Raw genomic sequence first — 24,239 nt, forward strand, 5'->3', positions numbered from 1 at the left:
AGTCATTGCTGAAGATGTCGAGAATTAAAAGTTTAACAATGAACGGACAGCAGGCTTGGCCAGAATAAAAAAACGACTGAAACAAGAATTCTGTAGTTGAACACTCTTGCGGTCTAGTTGCCTCATTTCAGTACAACGTAGGACAGCTCGAACCAGACAGAGCAGGAGACATGGAAGCGAAAACTACATATGTCTCCGGTCTTGTCTGATTCGTCCACTCCTACCTTTTATTGAAATGAAACGAGAATGATTTTTAAAGAGTAATAATCAAAGCCCGCGAGTAGCAGACGTCTAAATATAACATGAATTTATTATCTACTCGCGGTGAAATGAAGCGTTGAAGAGGTAGTTCATTTCCTTCCGGGGCAGGTCATGAGAGAAATCAGTGTCAGTTGGTGTGCCAATATAGACAAGTAAGAGTACTATCTCTTTCTGGGGATGAGCGGCGGAATTTTCGTTGTGAGTCAGTATTGCTAGTTTTTTTGCCATATGTTCCATTTTACAAGAGTTCTTTGCTTAAAATCTGTGTCTTGGTTAGCTATCTTTGTTAATAGCGCAGTTTAAACTCGCTTTGACTTTTCTTTCTCTCGCCAGGCCGAAAATTTATGGAGTGCACTGCTTCTGTTTGAACGGTATTGTTATCGGTATTGTTCATCATATTGAGTGAATGTGCCGTAATGCTCAATCTCCACGCTATCAGAGTGGTAATGTCTCACAAGGCCATCTAAGGTTATTTGGCTTTACTCTTGGGATGATTTGCACCAAATTCTCTGAAAGATATAAAGAAACTACACAGACAAGCAAGAACTGCAAGATATTGTGCTAGCTTCCAACTGACATTTATGCAGCGAAGCAACATACAGACTCCAAAGCAACATACAATAAAATACAAAATAACCAGGAGCACACTACACCCGAGAACAGAAGCAAGCTGCTGCCGAGAGGAGGACCGCGTCACATGAGAAGCTCGCCTCTGAGAACCACTGTGGCGTGGCCTCCGACTTCGACGCGATGTCCGCCAGCCGGAACGCGGAGGTAGAGGTCACCACCACGGGCCGACGCCTGGTGGGCTGTGAAGGCAAGTGCAGACGACACTGGCTTATTCGTAGGGTATCAAAAATTTGCCTTGCCAGACACTCCGAATGCTGCATCATTGCATCTCCCTTACCTACCGCCGCTGGTACTCCGACAGGCGTTTTATGCGAAGCATACTACTTTAGCTACCATTTCAGCCCTTCACCATGGTTATGCGCCTCCAAATCACGTGATACATGACGTCACACCACGTGAAACGATGACGTCACGACAGTGGAGAAACGGGGGCCCACCTCGCGCCGTCGCTGAGGTTGTGCGCCTCCAAATCACGTGATACATGACGTCACACCGCGTGACTTGATGACGTCACAACAGTGGAGAAACGGGGGCCCACCTCGCGCCGTCGCTGTGGTTGTGTGCCTCCAAATTACGCGACACGATGATGCTTCGCATTCTCCAGGCTTAACCAAGTTAAGCCTCAGCCATTTCTAAATTTCCACGCTCCGAACACGAAAAAACCTTAAGCTCCATTTTACTACTTGCTGTAGAGGAGTGAGAGCGTGAGTCGATGACTTATAAGAGCTGTTAAAGATGGGGTAGCATGGTTGGGCGCCGGAGAGGGAATGAAGGACGTCGCAGACGAGGATGCGGGAAAAGACAAGGAGAGAAGACTTTATACAATTAAATTTACATTATTTACAAGGGAGCTCGGTAACGAGACGCTCACTGCTGGAACGCTGCATGAGGAGAGCACATAATGAGACCATCTGATGAAAAGCCCCTCGGCCGTTGTTGTTGTTGTTGTGGCTGGGAGAACGATGAAAAGGAAATTGCACGGGCCTGCCTACTGGCTCGAGCCGAGCCACCACCGTTGCCGCGTGCAGATAGAGAAGAATTAAAAGATAAGAGGAAAGAGAAAAAGAAAAGAAAAGACGCGCGTCGCAGCAACAACCGCGTCCGCCGAAATGGACACTGCTGAAAAAATGGCTGAGGCTTAACTTGGTTAAGCCTGGAGAATGCGAAGCATCATCGTGTGGCGTAATTTGGAGGCGCACAACCACAGCGATGGCGCGAGGTGGGCCCCCGTTTCTCCACTGTCGTGACGTCATCAAGTCACGTGGTGTGACGTCATGTATCACGTGATTTGGAGGCGCACAACCACAGCGACGGCTCGAGGTGGGCCCCCGTTTATCCACTGTCGTGACTTCATCGTGTCACGTGGTGTGACGTCGTTGTGACGTCATCGTGTCACGTGGTGTGACGTCATGTATCACGTGATTTGGAGGCGCACAACCACAGCGACGGCGCGAGGTGGGCCCCCGTTTCTCTACTGTCGTGACGTCATCGTGTCACGTGGTGTGACGTCATGTATCACGTGATTGGGAGGCGCATAACCACGGTGAAGGGCTGAAGGGGTAGCTAAAGTAGTACGCTTCGCATAAAAAACAGCTAAGCGGCCGAAGCCGCGATCTCTCCACCACCTCTCCCGCCCCCCCCCCCCCCCCCCCCCCCGGCCGTACGCGCTGCCGAGGTTTTAAAGTGTTCCCTTTCCCTAGGTTGCCTAGATGGGGGCCGGGCCTGCCGAGGAAGGAAGTTCTCTTTGGCACCAATCCCAAACACACACTCCTGAGGGATCACACCGCCGTCACGCGCTGGGAGAGGGAGAACGATGCCTTCCACGTAGCGCAGACGCCGGAATGTCAACGAGCGGCGTTCCCGCGCATTTAATGCGTTCGAACGTGCGTTCGCACGCGGTGTAGGGAGACGCTCGCTCAAAACTTCATCCGGGCAGACGGACGCGGCTTCCGTGGGCAGGCGCTCACCCAACGCGCATCTCGGGGCCAGTCGGCGTTCCGCTGCAGCCATGCCGTTTTCTTCCTCACGACGAAGGCGAAACGTAACAGAGCGTGAGTCGATGGCTTCTGCAGGTGTGCGATTTTCATCCTCGCAAGTCAACAACACTTGTCTCTAAGCCCGTCACCTCGCTCTCGTTAGTTCCATGTTCGGCTTAGTCGTGTCCGACGGAAAAGTGGTCCCGATGTTAATGCTGACGCCGAGGTCTTAACCACGCGGAACAAAATTTTTCGACAAACTTCACTCAGCGCACAACGCTGCAGGCTTTTGTGAGGCAGCAGGATCACGGCTGGCGTTTCAATAACTGGCAGTTGTAGGTCGGTGGCGGCCGGCGTGTTTGTCTATCACTGCCGCCCAACAATGCCGTCGGAAAATTTGGATCGTTTCTTGACCGGTAATTTGATCTCTGGCGTAGGCCAGCCAGTAGACGGCCCGCCTTGGTTCCGTCAAACGGAGATCTCTATCTCCCTTTTGTTTTCCCTATCATTACAGCAATCCACCCACATCTACATCATATGGTGCCCCTAAATCTTGCCTCGGGGGTGGTGGCTTTCAAAACCTTTGACCATATTAAAAGAATACCAATTGTTTGCTCGATGAAAAAGGGGAAGCCGCGCACAGACATAAACTTCACTGTCCATTTTTTTTTTTTTTTTTGTCTGGGGAATTCATTCTGCCCACTCGTGCGCGCTGAACATGCCACGGGCAACAATCCCGCCATCAGGTACCCTATCACATTAATGCAGGTACGGCAGCCTTGAATGATTCTGGACATTTCCAAATGATACAGGGAATGCAACACAGAAGCAGACATACTAGGTTAACCACTTAGTGGCACAGTGGGATAGCATTTGCCAAGTACGAGAGTGTGTTAACCGGGAACCGATTGAGTTTGCAATACGTGCAGGCACCCTCTGAATAGATCGCGTGTAAAAGTGTAAACGCTAATAAGGATTGCCACCCAATCCTTGAGAACAAACCTCCTGCATGCAAGGCGGATGTGGTCTAGCATATGCGCAGCAGATGCCAAGAACCCGTCGTTTAACTTCACAGTTCTGAATTGTTGCGTTGCAGAGCTGCAATGTACATGTTTAGTCAAAGACAACAACGTGCACTGATTTCACCGCAAAGGAGACCGAGCTCATCAAAATTCGGCAGTAGTTGTCAAGAATGGAGTCCGCTACACTAACACCACAGCGGGCGGTCATTTAACAAGTTTACCAAGGTGGTCTAGTTGGCTTGCAATCGCATATTGACAGCACAACGGGCAGAGGGCAGGGCCCCCGTGTTGTCTTTTCTTTATGTAGCTCAGTCATTTCGCGTTTCTCCTGAAATAACGACGTTTAACTTATGGTTTAGTGAGTGAACGTGTGATGTGACTTAGCTGACGATTAAATCGGTAGCGAGACTAGCTATACCTTTCAGCTCCTCTTTTCCCAGAACGGCTGCCCAGTAAGGACCGAGAACAGCATGAGCAGACCCTGAAAAGAATGGGACCAGAGAACTTAATGAGAAACGCACGACCTTTACTGCATCGTGGCACACACCGGTATCGCAACCCATCGCATTAAACACTCGACAGAAAATATTCACAGGTTATTAATGCGATTCATGAAGCAAAGTATGCGCTAGCATCAGTGTTTCCTCCTGACTCAACTAACCAGATTGAACCCAGCAATTACAGTGTGCGACGCCGCAACCCGTCGCCACTCTCCCTCTCGACTCTGATTGGTGACCGCGGTTTCCTTCTCGTCATGGTGGAAAAAACAGCGCAAACTATGACAGAAAACACAGAACAAGAGGGGAGACACTACAAGCGCTGACTCGCAACTAAGGTTTATTAGAAAAAACAGACAGAATATACACAGTAACCACCCACTGGGTGGGTTAAGTCAGGGGCCAACGGAAGAAGCCGTGTTGACAGTGAGCGCCGTAGGCCGGCTGTCATTCCGTACGCTCGCAGGCTTTCCCATGGGTTAAAGAGCGTGGCAAAAAGGTACGATGTTAGGGTGGTGTTCTCAGCACCTAAGAAGCTCGCTGCGATTTGCGCACAAGTGGACAAAAAACTGGCGGCTGGTATCCACAAGAATCGCAAGGCTTGTACAACAAAACATGTGTCGCCTTTCATTCCTTGCAAAAAGGGTGTTGTATATCGTTTGCCACTGTCTTGCGGTAAAGAGTATATCGGGCAAACGGGGCGCTGTGTAAACGTAAGGCTCTTTGAGCACCGCAACTTACTCGGCAGTGACTCGCGAGACAACCTTCCCGCACACTACCGGGTTTGCAAATGCACACCCCTTTTCCCGAAAACCAATGTGCTTTTTCGCCACAAATATAAGGTGACCCGGAAGCTGATGGAAGCGTTCTTTATACGAAAAAACGGCAAACGGTGCGTCAGTGAACCTTCAGTGGCCTTGTCAGATTTGGAATTTAGGTACTTAAATAACCGGGTGCACACGCGCGATGCTACTGTTTAGATCATCTTTCACGCCATGCATGTAATTTTTTTCCTGTGGTATGACGTACGCAGTCGTGGGTGGTTACTGTGTATATTCTGTCTGTTTTTTCTAATAAACCTTAGTTGCGAGTCAGCGCTTGTAGTGTCTCCCCTCTTGTTCTGTGTTTTCTGTCTTAGTTTGCGCTGTTTTTTCCACCATGAATTCACACCAACTAGCCTAAATGTTTGCTTTGCTGCAGTTAATTTCTCGACACCCGTCTCCTCCTATGACTCAAAGTCTATCTCTCTCTCCACTTCCATCTGCCCTCTACCTCCCAGCTTTTTTTCCTTGTATCTTTTTTGCATCCTCCTCTCCACGGCTTTAAATGCCGCCGCGGCAACGCCGGACACTTCTTGCGCTGATACCAATTCTAATGCGAACGCATTAAAATGCAATCTTGTGGACTATAATACGGCTTGACGCGCTAAATCTGCGTTGGCAGTGATGGTTCCACATTTCGCTTTTACATTGATCGCTTTCACATTGCGTTTTTGAATTTGATTTTACCGTCGCTTGAGGGTACTTTGGTTGGAGGGTAAAGGTAGGTACATAGGTCGTAGAGGCAACCTCTCGAGCGTGGGGGCGGATGGTAGGCTGTAGGTAAGGGGAGGGGGGGGGGGGGGGCTGCTGTAAGTGTTTCGCTGAAGTCTCGGCTTTGACTTCACCCATTTCAGCCCGTGAGGCGCTGGATGGCGCTTCTGGAGGGCACAGGCTTCACTCGCCAAGGCTTCACAAGCCACTGCCGTTTTCAGAGAATGTCGCTCTAGCTGCCAACGCAGTAAAGATTGTATTCTCAGTTCATAACTGTCACATGGGTATACAGTTGTTAGGATGGCAAACCCGCGCGGTGAGGCCACTCGACCTGTCCTCACGTGGGGTGCTCTGGCTAGAGGTAGACCTGGCTTACCGCACACAGGGTCTTCAGGGACGCCGTCCCATGGGGCGAAGAAGCGCGAAAAGAAATCGTAGTCGCCGCCGCCACCGCCAACAGTGACAGCTACACCGAGCAATCGACCGTCGTTCTGGGCACGCAGCATTGCCGTAGGGTTCGGACTCAGCGCCTCCAGCTGGCCCCTGCGTGATTACATCGTGTGGTGCTAACGCGCTTATGTATATTCCTTCATGATTGTAGCACGCAGGCCGCGGCAAGTAGCCGGACGGCGAGGGTTTATCACAAGCGTGTTTGAAATCTTCGACATAAACATCTACTGCAGACCATTGAGCGTCTTACTAAAGAAATGCACAAGCATTTAAAGTTAATTTCCGTCTACTCTAGTGAAAGACAATCTCCTGTTGTTAAGGCGTTCTTTTGCTGAACCAGCCGAACTCTCACTGTCTACTCGTAAAAGTGCTTCCTTCCTTTTTCATCATCTCTAGCCATCTGTGTTGTTCACCAGAAGCGAAGGCAAAAGATGAGTTATGGCCCTGCTCTAAGTGTGCATCACGGAAAATACAGCCGCGGCGAGTGCTAGGCAGCGCTGCCCGGCAAATGCGTCGTGCATATGTCATGTTTGGTCTCCGAGAGGCACACGCTTCCCGAGAGTGCTACCGCAGGCCAGTGTATAAGAACCGTGAATCATTCCCACCTGTTGCAGGAGTCCTGTAAGCGCACCATCAGTATCTTCCCTTCGGCTGAATAACGAAGCTCAGCCGCCGGGACATCACCGAGCACAGCCTGCGACAGAGCAAAGCTGCTTTTAGGGCTCGGCACTCTGCCCGCACTGCCCAATGGTCAAGAATCTCAGTCAATGACGAGAATCTTCCGAATGCTCGAAAGGTTAGTGTGCTGCGTCATATTGGAGATCGCCAACAGTCCAACTAAGTGCAAGAAAATGGAGAAGACCACAAGGAATTCTTTATTGGTTCAGGCTAGTTAAAATTTAATCAAAAGTGTCACGCGCAGAGTCAGATGATTAATGAGATTTCGCGGAAGATGTTTAATAATCCTTTTTTGGATGTCAGTGCACATTAAAGAACCCCAGGTGGTCGAAATTTCCGGAGCCCTCCACTACGGCGTCCCTCATACCCTGAGTCGCTTTGGGACGTTAAACCCCATGAACCAAACCAAACACCTTTTTTTTCCATGACGCCACTGCCATGCGCTCATAACCTAGAGGACAGGCCGGAAACGCCTGAATAGTGTAACGCCATTGTAGTTTACTCAGCGAAGTGGCTCTTGTTTTTTTTTTTTAGAATGCAGTTACAGGAGAGAGAGGTATCTATCATTTAGAACTTTCATATAATGTGTACCAATCTAACAACATAACTCGCATTTATTTTATCCTGGGACAAATTACTGCCGGGGACGATCACTAAAAAAAATTACGGGACGCTTAAGCCACCCAAAGTGTCGAATCCGATAGCTCTACGTTTAACTTTTGTAGCAGCTGTTGTTGCAACTTCGGTGTTTGTTTCCGTCAGTTTCTTTTCAATTGTTTGTCCATCAGTCACCCTATTCAGGCTGCTAGCTGCCATAGCTGGAATCCGCTATGCTGTGACGGTGCCTACATTTGCATATATCATCATTTTTAATTACTATTTCTTATACATGTCTACGTTCCTCTCTAGAAACTAGGTTGCTCACAACCCGATGGACAGGATGTGATGACGTCACAAGGCCACGAGAGCTTTATCGTCTATTGAACAACAATTTAATTGCTACCTGCCACGAAGGGCATGTTTCCGCCTGCCGCGGTGCGCAGGTTATGATGACGTCACGCGGTCACGTAACCTTTAATGACCAATCAAGGTGGCCCACCCTTGTAGTTTGTGATGATGATGATGATGTAAAAAAGTCACGTGACCTCTCTTGCTCAGTCAGCGAATTTCGCCTCGGACATCGCCAGGGTTTTGGTTTGAGGACAACTGAATTGCTGCCGCATTAAAATAATGACATAGTAATGACGTAGTCATGTTGGTCTTTGTCTACGATGACAACAGCAAGGACAAAACTTCCGGCTTCGGCAGGAATTTTCATTTTAAATTGGCAAGGAAAGTCAGACCGCAAACGACGGTAGCTGCGCCGGGCTGTGTTGAAATTTCATGGCTCTCAAAGATGTCAGGCAACGTCGTCTGGAGTGAATATAGACCAACACTTTATGAGTATGCGTTGTTTTGGCTAGAAAAATCTTCGAGGCCTTACTTTTTCTCTTGGCACTATATACACCTTTTCCTGTAGAGTTTAATCGTGCTTTTTAATCATCTATTAAAATGTTTTGAAAAGACAGACTGTCACAATGCTGTCAGTGGCGTGCAAATCGTAGCGCTTCTACCGGCAGCTGCTGTCGCAGGCATCTGTGATCGATATCACCCTTATTATTCCATAGATAGTACTCTTAAAACCACTATAATGCTCTCAACTATACATTTAAGGGAATCTATGCGTCTCGGCTAATGTCACGCAAATTATTGTCAGTACACGTTGCCAATGTGGTACAGCGGTCGTCATGTCCATGATGTCAGTGGTTGTAGACGCCGACCACCGTGAGAAAGCGAGATTCCCAAATCGAGAAATTTCGTTTCAAATTGGACTGCCGGGTTCCTGAATGCCACAGCCGAGCATTCGTTCACATGAACTTCAAGCTTTCCATTGCCTTAAAAAAGAAACGGCTGACAAATGTCAATAGACCATCCCTTCAACATTATTACTGGTATCTAGGAAAATTACACATACTTATTCCTTCCGCTTGACGTAAACACGAGGTACCACCACTGAGAAAAGACGTCTCGATCAGCGCTTAGAAGCGAACGATTGTGTAACTTAGCCTCACTCAATCATAAGAGAGCATTGAAATCAAATGTGTTTCAGACTGGTTCCAATACGACTTAGACAGAATACAACTGGTTCCTATTGGAATTGTTCCTCTTCTATAGTCTAAACTGATTCGATGCAATATAAGAGAAATGCGGTTTCGAACTGGTTCGAAAAGTACTTAAAAAGAACACATTTAGTTCCAGTTGGAAGTGCTGTTTCAATACGAAGGACAGCAAAAAAAAAATAATGTCCTGTAGATGCGTATTAAGCTTATATTGGTAGTGTGTGGCTGCTGTGTTTTTTTTTTGTGTATGTGTGTCATGCTTACTTGTTTCTTCGGCTTTGAAGGCATGTGTTCTCATAATTTCAATTTTCTTCTGCAAATTTCATTCCAGAAAGGTTGAGCGCTTCCGTGAAGTCCTCGGAAGTGTTTATCTTTTGACTTTAATTACTGCTGTAATTAAGGTTTCAGCAAAATTTTTCATCTTGTGTACGTTATTGAAAAAACTTATCAAAAGGTACATTACACGACTATCTCCCGTATGCATTACTGCATAGTGCTTATTTGGTCCAAATGGCTGACTAGAACTGGATTGCTAAAGCACAGCAGGGGAAACATGCAATTGCTTCCAATTGTAAAATTACAATGTGTGTGTTTTTTGTTTGTGACGACAGAAATCCTCACGGAGGGGGAACAGATTTTCCCCAACATAAACTCTTGTACAGCTCTCTCTACAAGGCACAGCACAACAACGGGGAAAAAATCGACGCGCAGAACGCGGCATCACTTCCAGCAAGCGCTTAAAATCGTTGTTGCCTTCTGGCATTTTCACTCACAATTGTGTCGTGATGGAAGTCAAATTAATAGCAAGAATTTTAAATCAGGCAACTTTTTATGTTCGAAAGCCGTGCTCGGCATCAAATTTATTACTGCACACGCTGGGAGACCAGGTTGTGTTCCCGCTGAAATTAGGCTGCTACCTTAATGCCTTAAAATAGGCAAAGTGAGGTAATAAAAGTTAAGGCACCCTCTGAAAGTGACCCGGCAAGGTCGACACCAACAAAAACTCGATATCTTCACCTTTCACCTGAATTACTGCCATCACGGCGGCTCACAATATGAAAAAACGACCTTTCACACTCACGTCGAGGAGGTTCCGGTACTCTGACTCTTCCTGTCGGCACGGGAATCGGACCGTCAGTGGTGGAAGCATGCGGAAAATCAGAGCAGAGAGACAAAATTTTCACCTTCACTGACAAGCAAAACATTAGCTTAGGGCCGTTACAAAAATTTTTTAGACAGTCTATAGACTGTCCATAAACATCTGTCTCTTAAAGTCTATAGCCTCTCTGTAGACAAATCCTAGAGAATCGTCCATAGGCAATACAAATGCTACAGACAGTCTATTTATTATCTACATTTTTGTGGCCATACACTTTTGTTGGCTTTTATCTACAGACAGTCCATAGACTATGAATAAACAAAAAGAAGTATCTGTAGGAAGGCAATATAGTCTATAAGAAATCTATAGGCGAGGCTCCGCGGGACCGCTTCTTGGTTCTGCGACTCGTATATGCATTGCACTCCGACTTGTTAATTTATTAGAGCAGTGTTTTGCAATGCTGCTTGCTGTCTATAAACACGTGCGCCTAATTACTGCGCCTTCCTCCCTTCGAAGCGAGAGCGCAGGCGCGCAGTGAACGCTGCCCGTTCCTTCAGCTTGCTATGGGCCCGAACCCGCCTTATGCGAACGAAGCGGACTTAACACCCTCCATTGGGATCCCAAAACAATGTAAGAGGCACGGCGCGCACATCTTTATGCTACGCCTTTCTTAACGCCACTATAGCACGTTTCTTTCCTTCACGTGCCTACAAAGCACCAGTGGTGCTAGGGAACTTCAATCTTTTCCTCAAAAACAAGGAGTATTGGCTGCCTTCAAAAAAACGGCCGACACTGACCATGGTCACCGAATTCCTCGCTGGCAAGTCAAGCAGGATGGTGCCTTCTTGTCCTTTTGTTGCTTTGAGCACACCACTCTTGGTGTGGAATTGAAGTTCTCTGGACGGGTTACCTGCAAAGGAGGGTTTCAATGTGCTTTTAAGAAATGCACCTGGATTTAAACTTTCGTTAATTGGAGTCCGAACGCACGCGTCAGTTTAGTTATATAGCCTAGCACAGACGTAGTACCACGTTCGCCTGCTCTATATGCTAAAATACAATGTAACACGCGCTACGGACCCGCGCGACCGCTGCACGCCAGGAATTCTGGCATACACGCCGTGGCTGCAAGGGGATTTCATTCTATCACTACCCGCGTGCCTCATTAGTTTTTATTGCCGCCTGTAGTAATTATGCTCCCTCAGTCGGTCCCTGGGCAGAAGAGTGACGCTCATCTCTCAGTCACGCGAAATTACGAGGTGCCGAATGGCAACATACAGAGTACGCAATATGCACTCTGCTAGAGCGTTTCACAATAACTCGAAGGAACACACGCTGTCGCTAATGCAAACGATTGCAATCTCGACTTTTCTGAGACGGTTTTCGAGGAGCGCTTATTTAACCATGGCATATACAGGGTCTGTTCTGAAAGTAGTAGGACTGGTTTTTTCCTGGGCGAACTGGCGGACGAGAGGTGGTCTGTGCGTGCAGGATCGTGGAAGGGGGATATTGGGAATGCTGGGGAAAATCGGCAGTCGGCTCTTGGCCGTTTAAGAGAGCAGGTCGCTTGTACTGTGAACCCCTGTCGAAACGTCTCGTCACGCAGAATCATCGAGCGTTTACTGGATCAGCGATGCGCGATCAAATTTTGAGTAAATCTTTGTAAAACCGGCAAAGAGACTCGCAACATGATTAAGGAGGCCTACGGTGACGCTTCCATGGGTAGATCAATTGTTTTTTGAGTGGCACAAGGTGTTCTGAGAAGGTAAGGAAAGAGTGGAGGAAGACGACCGCTCTAGACGCCCTTCGACCAGCAAGACCAACGAAAATGTGTAGCGAGTGAGACATTTACTTAACAGAGATCGTAGAATAAGTATCAGAATGATTGCTGATGACTTGAGCATTCCTCAAACCCAAGTTTTTGAGATCGTGACAGAAAACTTATCCATGAGGAAAGCGTGCGCGAAGTTGGTGCTGGGAGTGTTGTCAGAGGAGGAAAAGGCCAACCGGTAGGATCTTCATCATGTGAATGAGGACCCCGATTTTTTGCCCAGCACATGGCGGCAACGCTGCCTCAGCCCCCCTACAGCCTCGACTTGGCCCCGCCAGACTTTTTTCTATTCCCGAGAAAAAAAAATCGACGCTCAAGGGGGAACATCACGGATCGGTAGAGGTGGTTCAACAGGCCGTGACGAGGGAGCTAAACAGCATTCCGGTCCAGGCGTTCCTGGAGGCGTACGAAAACTGTGAAACTCATTGGCAGCAGCGTGTAGGTGCGGAAGGGTACTACCTTGAAAAATTGTAATCGTTTGTACTATTCTCTTGAATAAATTTTGTTAAAAAAAATGAGTCCTACTACTTTCAGAACAGACCATGTATGTGTGAATGCTTTACTGGGGCTCCTATGATAATTATTCACCATTTCTTATGATATGACAATCGGCGGCAGCCAAGAAATGCCCGTGAATACTGTAACCTGAATGTGTTGGAAAGTTCGAGCAGTGCCTTTAGAATTATGTGCGTCCGGCATGGAGCAATGTGCGCGGAAAAGGCCCGCTTTCCAAATTAGTGCTATCCGCTCCCTTGGGCTGTACTCTCCTCAGAAAGACTAGGCAGCCATGCTTGCAACAGCAAGTCAAGGCGGAATTCTGGGTAGCTGTTCTCACTCAAAAAACTTTCGTTGCTAGCTGGCCAAGGCAAGTGTTAGACTGAAGACCGTCGCATAGTTGTGCATGGAAATACTCTACTGAAACCCCAATGACGCCATGATCATACCGGTCTCTCAATGGCGTGCTAAGCTCCCCTGGCCTGACCTTTGGTTTCTCCTTGTGCAAACACTTAAGAGAAGTGTGCAATGCAACTGCCACCTGTTTCATTGCAAAGTGTATGCAATGAAACTGCCACAAAGAAAGCTATTCAGTTTGTGGCTTCTTTCGTTTACAGTGGGCTTTGAGCAAGAGACCACACGTTAAAAGCCAAGACAAATGTTACATAGCAGTTTTAATCAGTGCAGCCTAGCCGGTAACGGTGTCCAGAATCTCCGCACGACAGCACGGCCGCTGCCCTGCAAGATCGTCTTATTTCATGATATGGCAGAGGTGGATGATGTCCTGGATTCAACAGCTTTGATTGTCCACAAGTTTCCAGGGAACTTTCCACCTCTCTCTGGCGGTTTAATAGTTGGCTAATTTTATATAAGTTAATTAAAGGATGTTACAACGTTAAGAGACAAAAGGAGAGCAGAGTGGGTAAAGGAACAAACGCAAGTTAATGACATTTTAGCCGAAATCGAGGAGAAATTGGCATGGGCAGGGAAATTAAAGTGAAGGGTAGATAACCTACGGTCGTTAAAACTAACGGACTAGACTCCAAGAGAAGGCGAGCGTAGGAGGTGTCGACACGAAGTCAAGGAGTCGGATTAGACTAGGAAGTTTGTGGGAATAAGTTGACCGCAGCTGACACAAGACCGCGTTAATAGGTGTGCGGGCTTTGTCGTTTTTCCTGCGGTGGACGTAGTTAAAATTATGATGACGATGATGATGATAACCTTATGTCACAAAATTCGGCGCACATTCGAAAAAAATCCAGCGACGCGCGGAAGCGATCTCGCCACCGCGCGCCGCTAGAACAGGGTAGGAGAGAAAGAAACCCCTGAGAGCGCCTAACCTTGTGTGTGTTGCTGCCCTCTCCACCTCTCTCGCCGGCGTGTCGCCAAAGGAATTACGTCAGTGCGCGTCTTCGATTGTTCGAAAATGTTTGAGTAGATTTTGCTCATTGTCGACTTGAGCGTGCTAAGTGATGCCCTTTCCTCTTCGCTCGCGCATCGGCGGCGGCGCAACGCATGAAGGATCTGGAATGTTCTCGAAGCCAGTCTCTGCGCCTGAGCAATGGGGACGCATATCCGGCGCAAGAAAGAGAAGGAAATTGTACAGCTGATACTGTGTGTACGTGGGCGCCTGACTTCGCGCGACGAACGAAGAGACGCGCAGCGCGCCTATATATTAAGGGCGTTGGCCGCTGTCCGTCAGCCCGAGCCGCCGTTCAAGCTTCAGATGAGCGCGCCTGCTCGACTCCCGGGTCAACACCATCGCCCAACCACGGACCAGCGAGGTAGCGTACCTACGGGACGGCGCCGTCTTGAGCTTCTCGTCGTCGAACTGTCGCAGTGCCCGGTGAACAAATTGTGTTTAGCTTGTTTGTCTCTCTCTTGTGTTAGTGCAGTTTAGGTGCAATAATTCTTTCGCATTGTGATCTCTCTCCAGTGTTACTCTGCCCAAGTTGCATTTTGTTATAAATCACTTTGTATGTGTTCGTACGAGTGATTGTAAAATCCTCTGTATCGTCTCTTTGCCGTATAAACTTTGTTTTGTTTGTGAACCTTCGGCTCCGACCCATTCTCTGGCTTGCGACCAGCGAAAGCTGCCCCCCCTCCCCCCCCCCCCTTGCCTCCTTTGTCACTTGGTAGCTGGTCTCTGGCTGAGCTTGCCACACTGAGTCGCGGGCATCTCCTTGGTGACCGAGACCGCTACCCCCACACGCTCTAAGGGTGTCTGGAAACGCACGCAAAAAGTGCGCGAAAAGGTGACACCATATTCTCCCACTTCCTGTAGACAGTCGGGTACAATGCTGTTTTAGGTTGAATTATGCAGCCTATAGGGGTCTTTTTTTTTTTTTACGAAAGCATGGGCAGTGCCTCGTTGGTCTAGATCGCTGCGTCGGCGCCGTTGTCCGCAAGGGGAAGGAGTGCGAGAAGGAGAGGGGTCGTAAGAAGATTAGTCCCACCAAGGGTAGAGGAAAAAAGGGGGAGGGATGAAGTTAGAGTGGTAGGTGGCGAAAAAAGGGAGCCTATGCCGTGTTGCCGTCTACGTCATGTCACGTGAAAAATCGTAGTGAACTAGGTTGGCCTCTGGTGCACCATTTGATGCGATCACGAGACGCACCAAAAAATAAAATAAACAACTTGAATATTTAGATCGTTCATTGAACCTGCTTCATAAACAATTGAGACACCGACACTGTAGAAGCGTAAGCTTTGAGATGGGCACGAAATCGCGAACAAGGCTGCGAGCCCGCCATGATGCAGCAGTACGTGCCGCACGAAGAGTGAAGCTGCCTGGTGGCACGTTGGAGAGGCATTCTTTTTTTACTCGACTCGCAGCGAGACCGACGATTAAAAAGGGTGACTGCCGTCTTCCTCAAAAAGTGCACCGGAACTCTTGAAAGAAACAGTAAATGAAAGAAAAGCAGTTGCTGCCCTAAGAACAAATTCCGGAACATCCCTTCGTATGACAGTGCAAGATTTTCTAATACCAGACAATGATGATGTTTCAATCTCATTTCCTAACGCTAACTCTTTTTCTTCTCGTTTTCACACCACCGGGGATATGCGTGCAGGAAAATAGCGAGCATACGAACCCAGCCCGTAAAAGATGGCGGCCGCCGTCGCCAGTGTGGCGTGGCCGCAGAGCGCCACTTCATTCTGGGGCGTAAACCAACGCAGGTTGAAGCAAGAGGCTGGAAAAGAGCGTTGTACAAGCTTCAGCCACAAAACGACTGAAATGAGAAATTGAGGAAAAAAGCGCGTTTCTGCAGACACAACCAAATCCTAGAGTTAATTAGAATAATTAATTACAATCATTCAGATTACCGTTGCCATGCGACCACAAAGGAGAGCCTCGTACCAGTACAACTTTTTCTTCAAACGCGAGTTTCTGAAATAGATTTCCTTTGTAGCCGCATTGCTACGCGCATGGGGACGCTGAGTAATTAGTTTCTTAACGCAAACCTATAGTATGACTTCGATGATTCCCCTAAATACGCTTCATTCGAGTATTTTAGCCAGGACTTCACTCACCTTTGTCGAACTCATCTCGAGGGTTCCGCTTAGACACAAAAGCGGTCTCCGAATGCTTCATCTCCGCAGCTATCGACTGCTTGCGATGGTCAGGAATTTCCTGCGCAGAAATTAATGTGTTTTGTTTCAGCAAAGTTAGCTTTCCTTGGGGCTCAGTGCGCAGATTATAAACTCACGGCTAGGACCATCTGTGCAGTAATTAGTCACCGCTTCTAACACAAAGCGGGATCATTGTTGTGCTTTAAGATGTAGATCACTTTTCGCCGCCGCCAGTGAGCTGGCGACCTCTGCCGGCGCCGTCCCGACAAACGCTCTTGTAGAGGCACTAAGCCTACGATTGCTGACACATCACGCGTATTACCGCGATAGTTGTCTACAGCCCTCCACGACTATGCGTCTTTCTGTCTCAATTTTTCCACTGCCTTCTCCTCTGGTCACTCATAGCGCGGTTGAGGTGTCCACCAACAAGTGAAACAGAACTTACTAGACGTTTTCTTCTCTGCGAAAGCAATTAATAACGTTGTGTACAGTCTGTAGTTTCATGATTTCGCATAAAACGAGCGTCGTTTCGCTCGTGGACGCGAACAAAACGGTTTTCAGGAAAGGAAAGACCATATCTGTCTTAGTTCCAGCTGGACACCGCAACCATGCGGGGAGGAAACGGAGGAAGGAGGGAGCAACAGAAGATAGAGATCGCGTAGAGGAAGGGCTTGGGAATAGTTTCGACCACCTGAAGATTTTTAACGTGCACTGCATTGCGGTGCTCAGAGGCGCCTTTTCCGTTTCGACGTCCTCCGCAGCGACCAAGATTGAACCTGGGTTCGCCACTTCAGTAGCCGACCACACGCGTTGAAAGTTAGCGCCTGTCCCTTTATCGTCGTCGTCGTCATGTTTTTGTTCCTGCGCTATATTTCTTTAGTTATTAATGACTGAGTCACCCCGCCGGATGCGCCGTGTGGGGAGGGGTGAGTAAGGTGTGAAAGAATAAAAAAATTACCGACGATTACGTTACTTCCTAATGCGAAATTTGAGCGCAGCAAAAAGCTGTTTCACCTTTTCGATAGATTGAGGCAAAGAAATCGAGCAACACATGTATGCGCTATCACAGAGTTTTTTTAGAGCGCAGCTCTTTGGCGTCCGTTCCTGGGTTTCGCGTCGGCGTCGGCGTCGGCGTCGGCGTCGGCCTCGTAACCAGCTCCGCCCCCAATGTCACGCTTTTCAATTGGTCGAAATGCTCGTGACGTCACAGTGCGGGAATTTCAAATGGGGCCAATTGTACTTTGGCTAGTAACTATGCAACCAATCAAAGGGATCGTATAGTGATGCTGCAACTAAGTTGGACTGAGTTTAGTTAATTGCTTAATTAATCAATTAGCCTAATTAATATAGAGGAGAATGAAGAGGTCAGAAGAAAGACGCGCGCCGCAGCGACAACAGCGTCCGCGGAAGGAGACGCTGCTGAAAAAAACAGATAAGTACGAAGCCGCGTTCCCTCCACCACCACGCACTTCCTCACTCAGTAAGACGTTGCTCGTTTCATATACGTTGTGTCGAACATCCTAGACAGTTCCAACAATTGACAGGTTAATGACAGAACACGATGGATAGAAATACAATAATATAAATGTATAAATAATATAAATAATATGTCAATAATAATATAAATAATAATAATAATAAATAATAAATAATAATAAATAATGATATAAATAATAATAATAATAATAAATAATAATAATAATAATAATAAATAATAATATAAATAATATGTCAACTGTTAGTGGAGTCTTTGTTAAAGGAATACGTGTGAAAAATAAAAAAAAATTCTGTGATAGCGCATACATGTGTTGCTGGATTTCTTTGCCTCAATCTATCGAAAAAGTGAAACAGCTTGTTTGCTGCGCTCAAATTTCGCATTAGGAAGTAACGTAATCGTCGGTAATTTTTTTTTTTATTTTTCACACATATTCCTTTAACAAAGATTCCACTAACAGTTCTTGACAGTCATGAAGGAAGCTTTGTGGTCGGAGAAATAGACTGATATATGTTCGACTTGGTACACCAATGCTTGATTCTCAAAGACGAGATCTATACAAGTGCCTCGCGAGGTTGTCACAGCCGTGGGACGCGTTACGAGCGAGAGGAACGGGATGTTCTCCCGCATAAGTGTTAGGAAACTGCTGTTTGTCTTTATGTCAAGATTAAAGTACCCCACTACTAACATCGGTGTGGATCGATGGACGGTTAATGCGAGTTGCAGGAAGTGCACGACGTCTTTCGTGAGTGCGGTAGGGGCGAAGTAGGCAGCTACTACCAGCAAGCTGTTGGGCAACTTTGCGGCGCACAGTTCGCCAAGTTCATGTGACGTGCCAAACATTTCGACTGGTATTGCAGAGAGACCTGTGCGCAAGTAGATAGCGACTCCCGCCGCTGTGTTGTGGTCTCTGCGAGCACCACAGCAGTATAGGAAATCTATGATTTCGAGAGGCTCTTCGGGATCCATCCAGGTTTCAGCAAAGCAAAGTACAGAGGAATGGCGCAGAATGTGATCGTGGTGTACGTCCTTGGCATGTGCGCACACAAAGGGAGCGTACGTTAAGAATGTGGTTGTGAATGATGAATCAAGTGCTGCCAGCGAATGACGCGTCCATTGGCTGTCTGCGTGTGTTACTGATGTGTGGTTAACATGTTAAGCTTCGCCTGTAAGAGTGGAACGCGACAGCGTCTTGCAACGCTGCCAGGGAGTCCACAGAACGCCATCGCCAATTCGGCTGTACGCCTTGCTGGACGGTAAATTTATTTTTTGAGGAAAGGAAATGTATCTCTCTCGCATATCTGGGTGGACACCTGCACCTCGCCGTAAGGGGAAGGGGGAAGATGGGAGTGAACGAAGACGCCGTATTAGCTAGACGCGCCTTTGTTCATTCCAAACCATTCAGCTGGCATTACGGAGTGGCTAGCGTGCTCGTATCGCACTCCGGAGACCCTGGTTCGATTCCCCAACTCGACCAATTTCGTTCTCGGTTTTATAGATTTATGCGGTCTAACTAGAAAGGTTAATTAGGCTATTTCATATTTACATTATTGCATTTCTATCCATCGTGTTCTGTCATTAACCTGTCAATTGTTGGAACTGTCTAGGATGTTCGACACAACGTATATGAAACGAGCAACGTCTTACTGAGTGGGGAAGTGCGTGGTGGTGGAGGGAACGCGGCTTCGTACTTATCTGTTTTTTTTTTCAGCAGCGTCTCCTTCCGCGGACGCTGTTGCCGCTGCGGCGCGCGTCTTGCTTTTCTTTTCTTCTGACCTCTTCATTCTCCTCTATATTAATTAGGCTAATTGATTAATTAAGCAATTAACTAAACTCAGTCCAACTTAGTTGCAGCATCACTATACGATCCCTTTGATTGGTTGCATGGTTACTAGCCAAAGTACAATTGGCCCCATTTGAAATTCGCGCACTGTGACGTCACGAGCATTTCGACCAATTGAAAAACATGACATTGGGGGCGGAGCTGGTTACGAGGCCGACGCCGACGCCGACGACGACGCGAAACCCAGGAACGGACGCCAAAGAGCTGCGCTCTAAAACAGAAAGAGGTGCCGTCAAGGGGGTCTCCGAAATAATTTTTACAGTCTGGGGATCTTAACGTGCGCTGACATCCCAAAGCAAACGGGCGCCTTTTGCATTTCGCTTGCATTGAAACACGGCTGGCAGAAATGGGGTTGAAATATGCAAAAAGGCTGCAACCCTAATAAGCGAACAACCAGGTGAGCAGAGGCGGAGCTCTTCACGGTGCAGTTACGGCGCTTTTCCTTTTCTCATGCCCTTCTGGTCACAGCGCTAAGCACGCCACAGCCCAGTGCGGTTGAGGTCTCGGAGCCAAAATGGTGAGGTTACCATGGCACTTCTGGGTTGTAGTTTATGGTTTAGGGGGTTTAACGTCCCAAAGCGACTCACGCTATGAGGGACGCCATAGTGAAGGGCTCAGTATATTTCAACCACCCGGCGTGCTTTACCGTGCACTGGCATCGCACAGCACACGGGCCTCTAGCATTTCGCCTCCATGGAAATGCGACCTCAACGCCCGGGATCGAACCGGCGTCTTTCAGGCCAGCATCCGAGTTCTATAACCACTGAGCCATCGCGGCGGCACCATGGCAGTTCTGCTCTGGCAATATTCAATTAGCGCGCGGAGGCCAGTATAGGCTCAGGACTTCAAAAGCTGAGTGTCCTAAGCCAGTAGGCGATGAGTCTAGTAAATTTGTTTAGATCGAGGAAATTCAAATGCCCCTAACAAGTAATCCAAGCAGGCTGAAAGGGATGCCAAAAGCTATCGCTGTCGAACAGTTTACGTATGCTTTATGCTTTATGAGGGTTTAACGTCCCAAAACGACTCAGGCCATGAGGGACGCAGTATGTAACACGCAGGTGGTCACTACTTCTTTCGCAAGTGTTATTTTCAGATCAACTGCTTATCATTTGATCTGAGATTGTAGATAGGAAACCTTTACCGATCGTATTCACTGCTCATGAGCCTTCCAAAAATATTTGAACTACCTATGTTTGGGCAGTGTTTCCAGGCGTAAACTAGAACCCAATGTTGAAACCAATTTTTCGCGTATTGAGGTTGTTATTTTATTCTTATCAGATAAATATGAAACCTGTGCGTACTACTGCCCGCCGTAGGCTCTGTTTCATTCTAAGACATGAAGAATCCGATGCGCTGACTGAGAATAATGCTGCCGTACACACAGTGGCAAGGTTACATGTTTTCTATCATTAGCTCCTTTTTGCGCGTATATCACAGGTCAAGCTAGATGGACTCTTGACAGAAAAAAACCCTACATGAAGAGATTTATACGTCCAAGGCAAGAATTTTGACGTTTGCCTCTTTATAGAGCAAAACTATCGCTGAGTTTAGTGTTGATAAGCATACGTACGCCATCATCCTGTAGGAACATCACGGCCGCAGGGTTTCCCGAGAAAGGAGCCTTCGTGAAGGCGTCCACGACGAAAAGGGTGAATCGGAGAGAACCTTCCATGTCACCTATTCCAGCTTCAGATGTTCGCACAATAGAAACGCCCACACGCACTGTGTCCCTTACGGATAAAGAGCAACTGAAATGCCGCGGTCTCGTCTACTGCATGCATTATCACAAGGAGATTGCTGCTTCCTAATGGGTCCTATTTACAGTGTGCGGTGCTTATCGCCTGCGCCAGGAAAGCACTTCAATCGCTCTATTGTACGGCGCTTAAGACACTTGCATGCAAAGTTTTTCCGCCTATCTGATGTTGCAACTGATCACCCACGAGGGGAAATTTTCTCAGAGGCCAAAATACGACACCTCTCTTCTCTTCTTTACTTTAATTCCGGAGCTACTAGGAGGTGTTTTGTTTTAAAGCCTTTTTATATCATCCCTGGAGTAATGCAGTTAACATTCTGTGGTTTTTTCTCAATGATGCAGCCGCTGAATAAAGTTTCGGTTACTCAGGTGGAGCACCGTCTTTTGAGTGGAAAGTACGTAATTTTATCAAGTGCCAAAAGCGTTGTATGCCCCTGTCACGAAAACTCCTCAAAGGCAAACTCGATGAGTTTAATGACGAGAAAAAATGGATTAAAGTCATCCTATACGGTTTCCATCATGCCACGTAGCAACACCAGTGTAGCCTTCCAGTCGCTCCCACACAATTGATATCCAATCGAACATATAGAATAGATCAGTTTCCTTTCCCACACAAGGGCATTAAATATAGGCGGATGCCGACCAGCCGTGTTTTAAGTCATTTTCTGTGGCTTACTTCGCGTGTTCCCATTAAGCGCACAGCGCGCATGTCCAACAGAGCATTCAACCCGTTCACTTTGCCACCGAACAGAAAGGATTTTGAAAGCACCTGTCTCATCCTGTTGTTCCTAGTGCCACGTGACATCATCAACGAAGTACCCTTAGCACTCGCACTAATGATGACACTCATATTTCTCTGTTTAGATGGCGGAATAGTGCTTTTAGAGCCTATTACTTTAACGCTCCCCAGCAGAAGCGACCCAAGGTATGCTGAGTCGACCTGCAGTTCCAGTTATGCCACGTGATGTCATCAGTGACGTCATCAGTGATGTGCTGGTGTATCCTAGACCGTACATGCACACTTATTAGTGCACCGGGCGAGCGTCTCGGCACATCACCGCCTGTTAGAGTGAATGGGGTCATGTATGAGTGCGTGTGGATACGAGTATGATATTACAGTGTTTGAGTGGGGGCTATCACTGAGCCCCTGCCAGCGTGATCCCCAGTAAGCCTGAGTGGATGTGAGGGATGTTAGTGCGAGTGAGTAATCGGGAAAAAAAATTATCGTCAGTCATTTGTCATGGTGTAATAGTATGACATCCGCTAAAATGCCTGAAACACATGCATGTTTCTATCACCCCTTCGGAAGAAAAAGTGCGACATCTCATTATTTTAACGATAAATACGTTCGAGCTCCATCTATGCGCCGCGGTTGTAAGTGGGTGATTATATTGTCACGTTGTAGTGGCGGCAGTCCAGCGGTCAGGAAGACTCCAACCAGTCTTGGAAACGAAGCTATTTATTTGGGCTGACTTGCGCCCGAAAAACAACTGAATCACTCGGCGGCGGCGTAAGCAACAAACATGCTCGTCGGTCGTCGATCTACGAATGTCCGCTGCTCGCGGCATCGCTCAATTTAAAGCCGGCAAGGAAACTTCCAGATAGCAGGACAAGCCCTTTCAATGACAATGATAACAGCCCTTTCCTGCAGCCTTGAGCGTGAACGAACAAACACTACAATGATACGTGGCATTACCCCCTTCCAAAGAAGCATCGTCTCGATGCTTTAAAATGAAATTAAACACGGAGAATGCTTCGAGAACTTAGAGTCCTTTAGCGTTCCTAATAAGGTGTAAGGGCAGCGGTAAAAGCTTCAAGTCTGGCCGTGTCGTCGTCGTCGTCGGTGTTGTCGTCGGTGTTGTAGTTTTTGTCGTCGTATTTGTCGTCGTAGTAGTCGTCGTCGTCGTAGGGATCGTCGTCGTCTTCGTAGGGGTCGTCGTCGTCGTAGGGATCGTCGTCGTCTTCGTAGGGGTCGTCGTCGTCTTCGTAGGGGTCGTCGTCGTTTTCGTAGGGGTCGTCGTCGTCTTCGTAGGGGTCGTCGTCGTCTTCATAGGGGCCGTCGTCGTCTTCGTAGGGGTCGTCGTCGTCTTCGTAGGGGTCGTCGTCGTCTTCGTAGGGGTCGTCTTCGTAGGGGTCGTCGTCGTCGTAGGGGTCGTCGTTGTCGTAGGGTTCGTCGTCGTCGTAGGGGGCATGGTCTTCTGTTTTCGTCGATGAAGGATCTTAGTTCTTGCGCTCAGAAGCAACCTCACCTCCAGAGGCTGCTTTATTCAGTTTAACCTTCGGGTGCTGGGGGAACGTTCACGCACTGCGTAGCCTCGGCTAGGAGATACACAGCGCGGTGACGATGGCGACGGAGAACGTGATAGGCGGCTCGGCGATGAGTATTCTTCCCGACGCAAAAACTCCTCGATTTCGGCTGGTCGCTGGCCGGGTCGGGGTCGTGGGGCGTCGTAAGAGAACCCCGCGTATGGGCACTACCGGAGAATGTGACCGGCTTCTCCGCAGTGGAAGCATTGTGGGCGGCGCTGGTCGGGTATTCTCCACTCATCGCATTTCCTAGGCCGTGTGCGACGCTCGTAGGACGGGCGAGTTGGGGCGAGAGGGCTGCGCTCCAGCGCAGCTGGCTAATGGCGATAGGGGCTTAGGTACCGTCGTCGAGGTGCAGGACGGCGCACTGCTGCGGCGTAAGCCATGGCTGGAGGCTCCAAGAGGCTGCGTGGTAGACTGGAGTCAAGTCCTTCGGTGAATGACTCGAAGGGCTGGCGTCGCGACTTGCTGGGGGTGTCCCGTACATGGAAGGCTACCCCGCACCTCCACCAGATGTCACGTTGTAGTGACGGCAGTCCAGCGGTCAGGAAGACTCCAACCAGTCTTGGAAACGAAGCTATTTATTTGGGCTGACTTGCGCCCGCAAAACAACTGAATCACTCGGCGGCGGCGTAAGCAACAAACAT

The 24,239-nt window shown here is 48.1% G+C and overlaps 1 protein-coding gene across 1 annotated transcript; it reads right to left on the reverse strand.

Annotated features, from left to right (window-relative positions):
• Nucleotides 1-823: 823 nt before the first annotated feature.
• On the reverse strand, nucleotides 824-21,218 carry LOC149360221 (phenazine biosynthesis-like domain-containing protein). The gene is made up of 9 exons (XM_089569221.1): nucleotides 21,103-21,218; nucleotides 16,156-16,255; nucleotides 15,717-15,815; nucleotides 11,102-11,214; nucleotides 10,287-10,316; nucleotides 6,974-7,062; nucleotides 6,295-6,461; nucleotides 4,308-4,370; nucleotides 824-1,070 (listed from the first exon to the last, which is right to left on the reverse strand). The coding sequence occupies exons 1-9, from the start codon at nucleotides 21,202-21,204 to the stop codon at nucleotides 955-957; spliced, it is 879 nt and encodes a 292-aa protein (XP_089425347.1). The 5' UTR covers nucleotides 21,205-21,218; the 3' UTR covers nucleotides 824-954.
• Nucleotides 21,219-24,239: the final 3,021 nt, after the last annotated feature.

This window comes from Amblyomma mixtum, chromosome 2 (genome assembly GCF_055824585.1).
Source record: "Amblyomma mixtum isolate Tamu chromosome 2, ASM5582458v1, whole genome shotgun sequence".
Lineage (NCBI taxonomy): Eukaryota > Metazoa > Arthropoda > Arachnida > Ixodida > Ixodidae > Amblyomma > Amblyomma mixtum.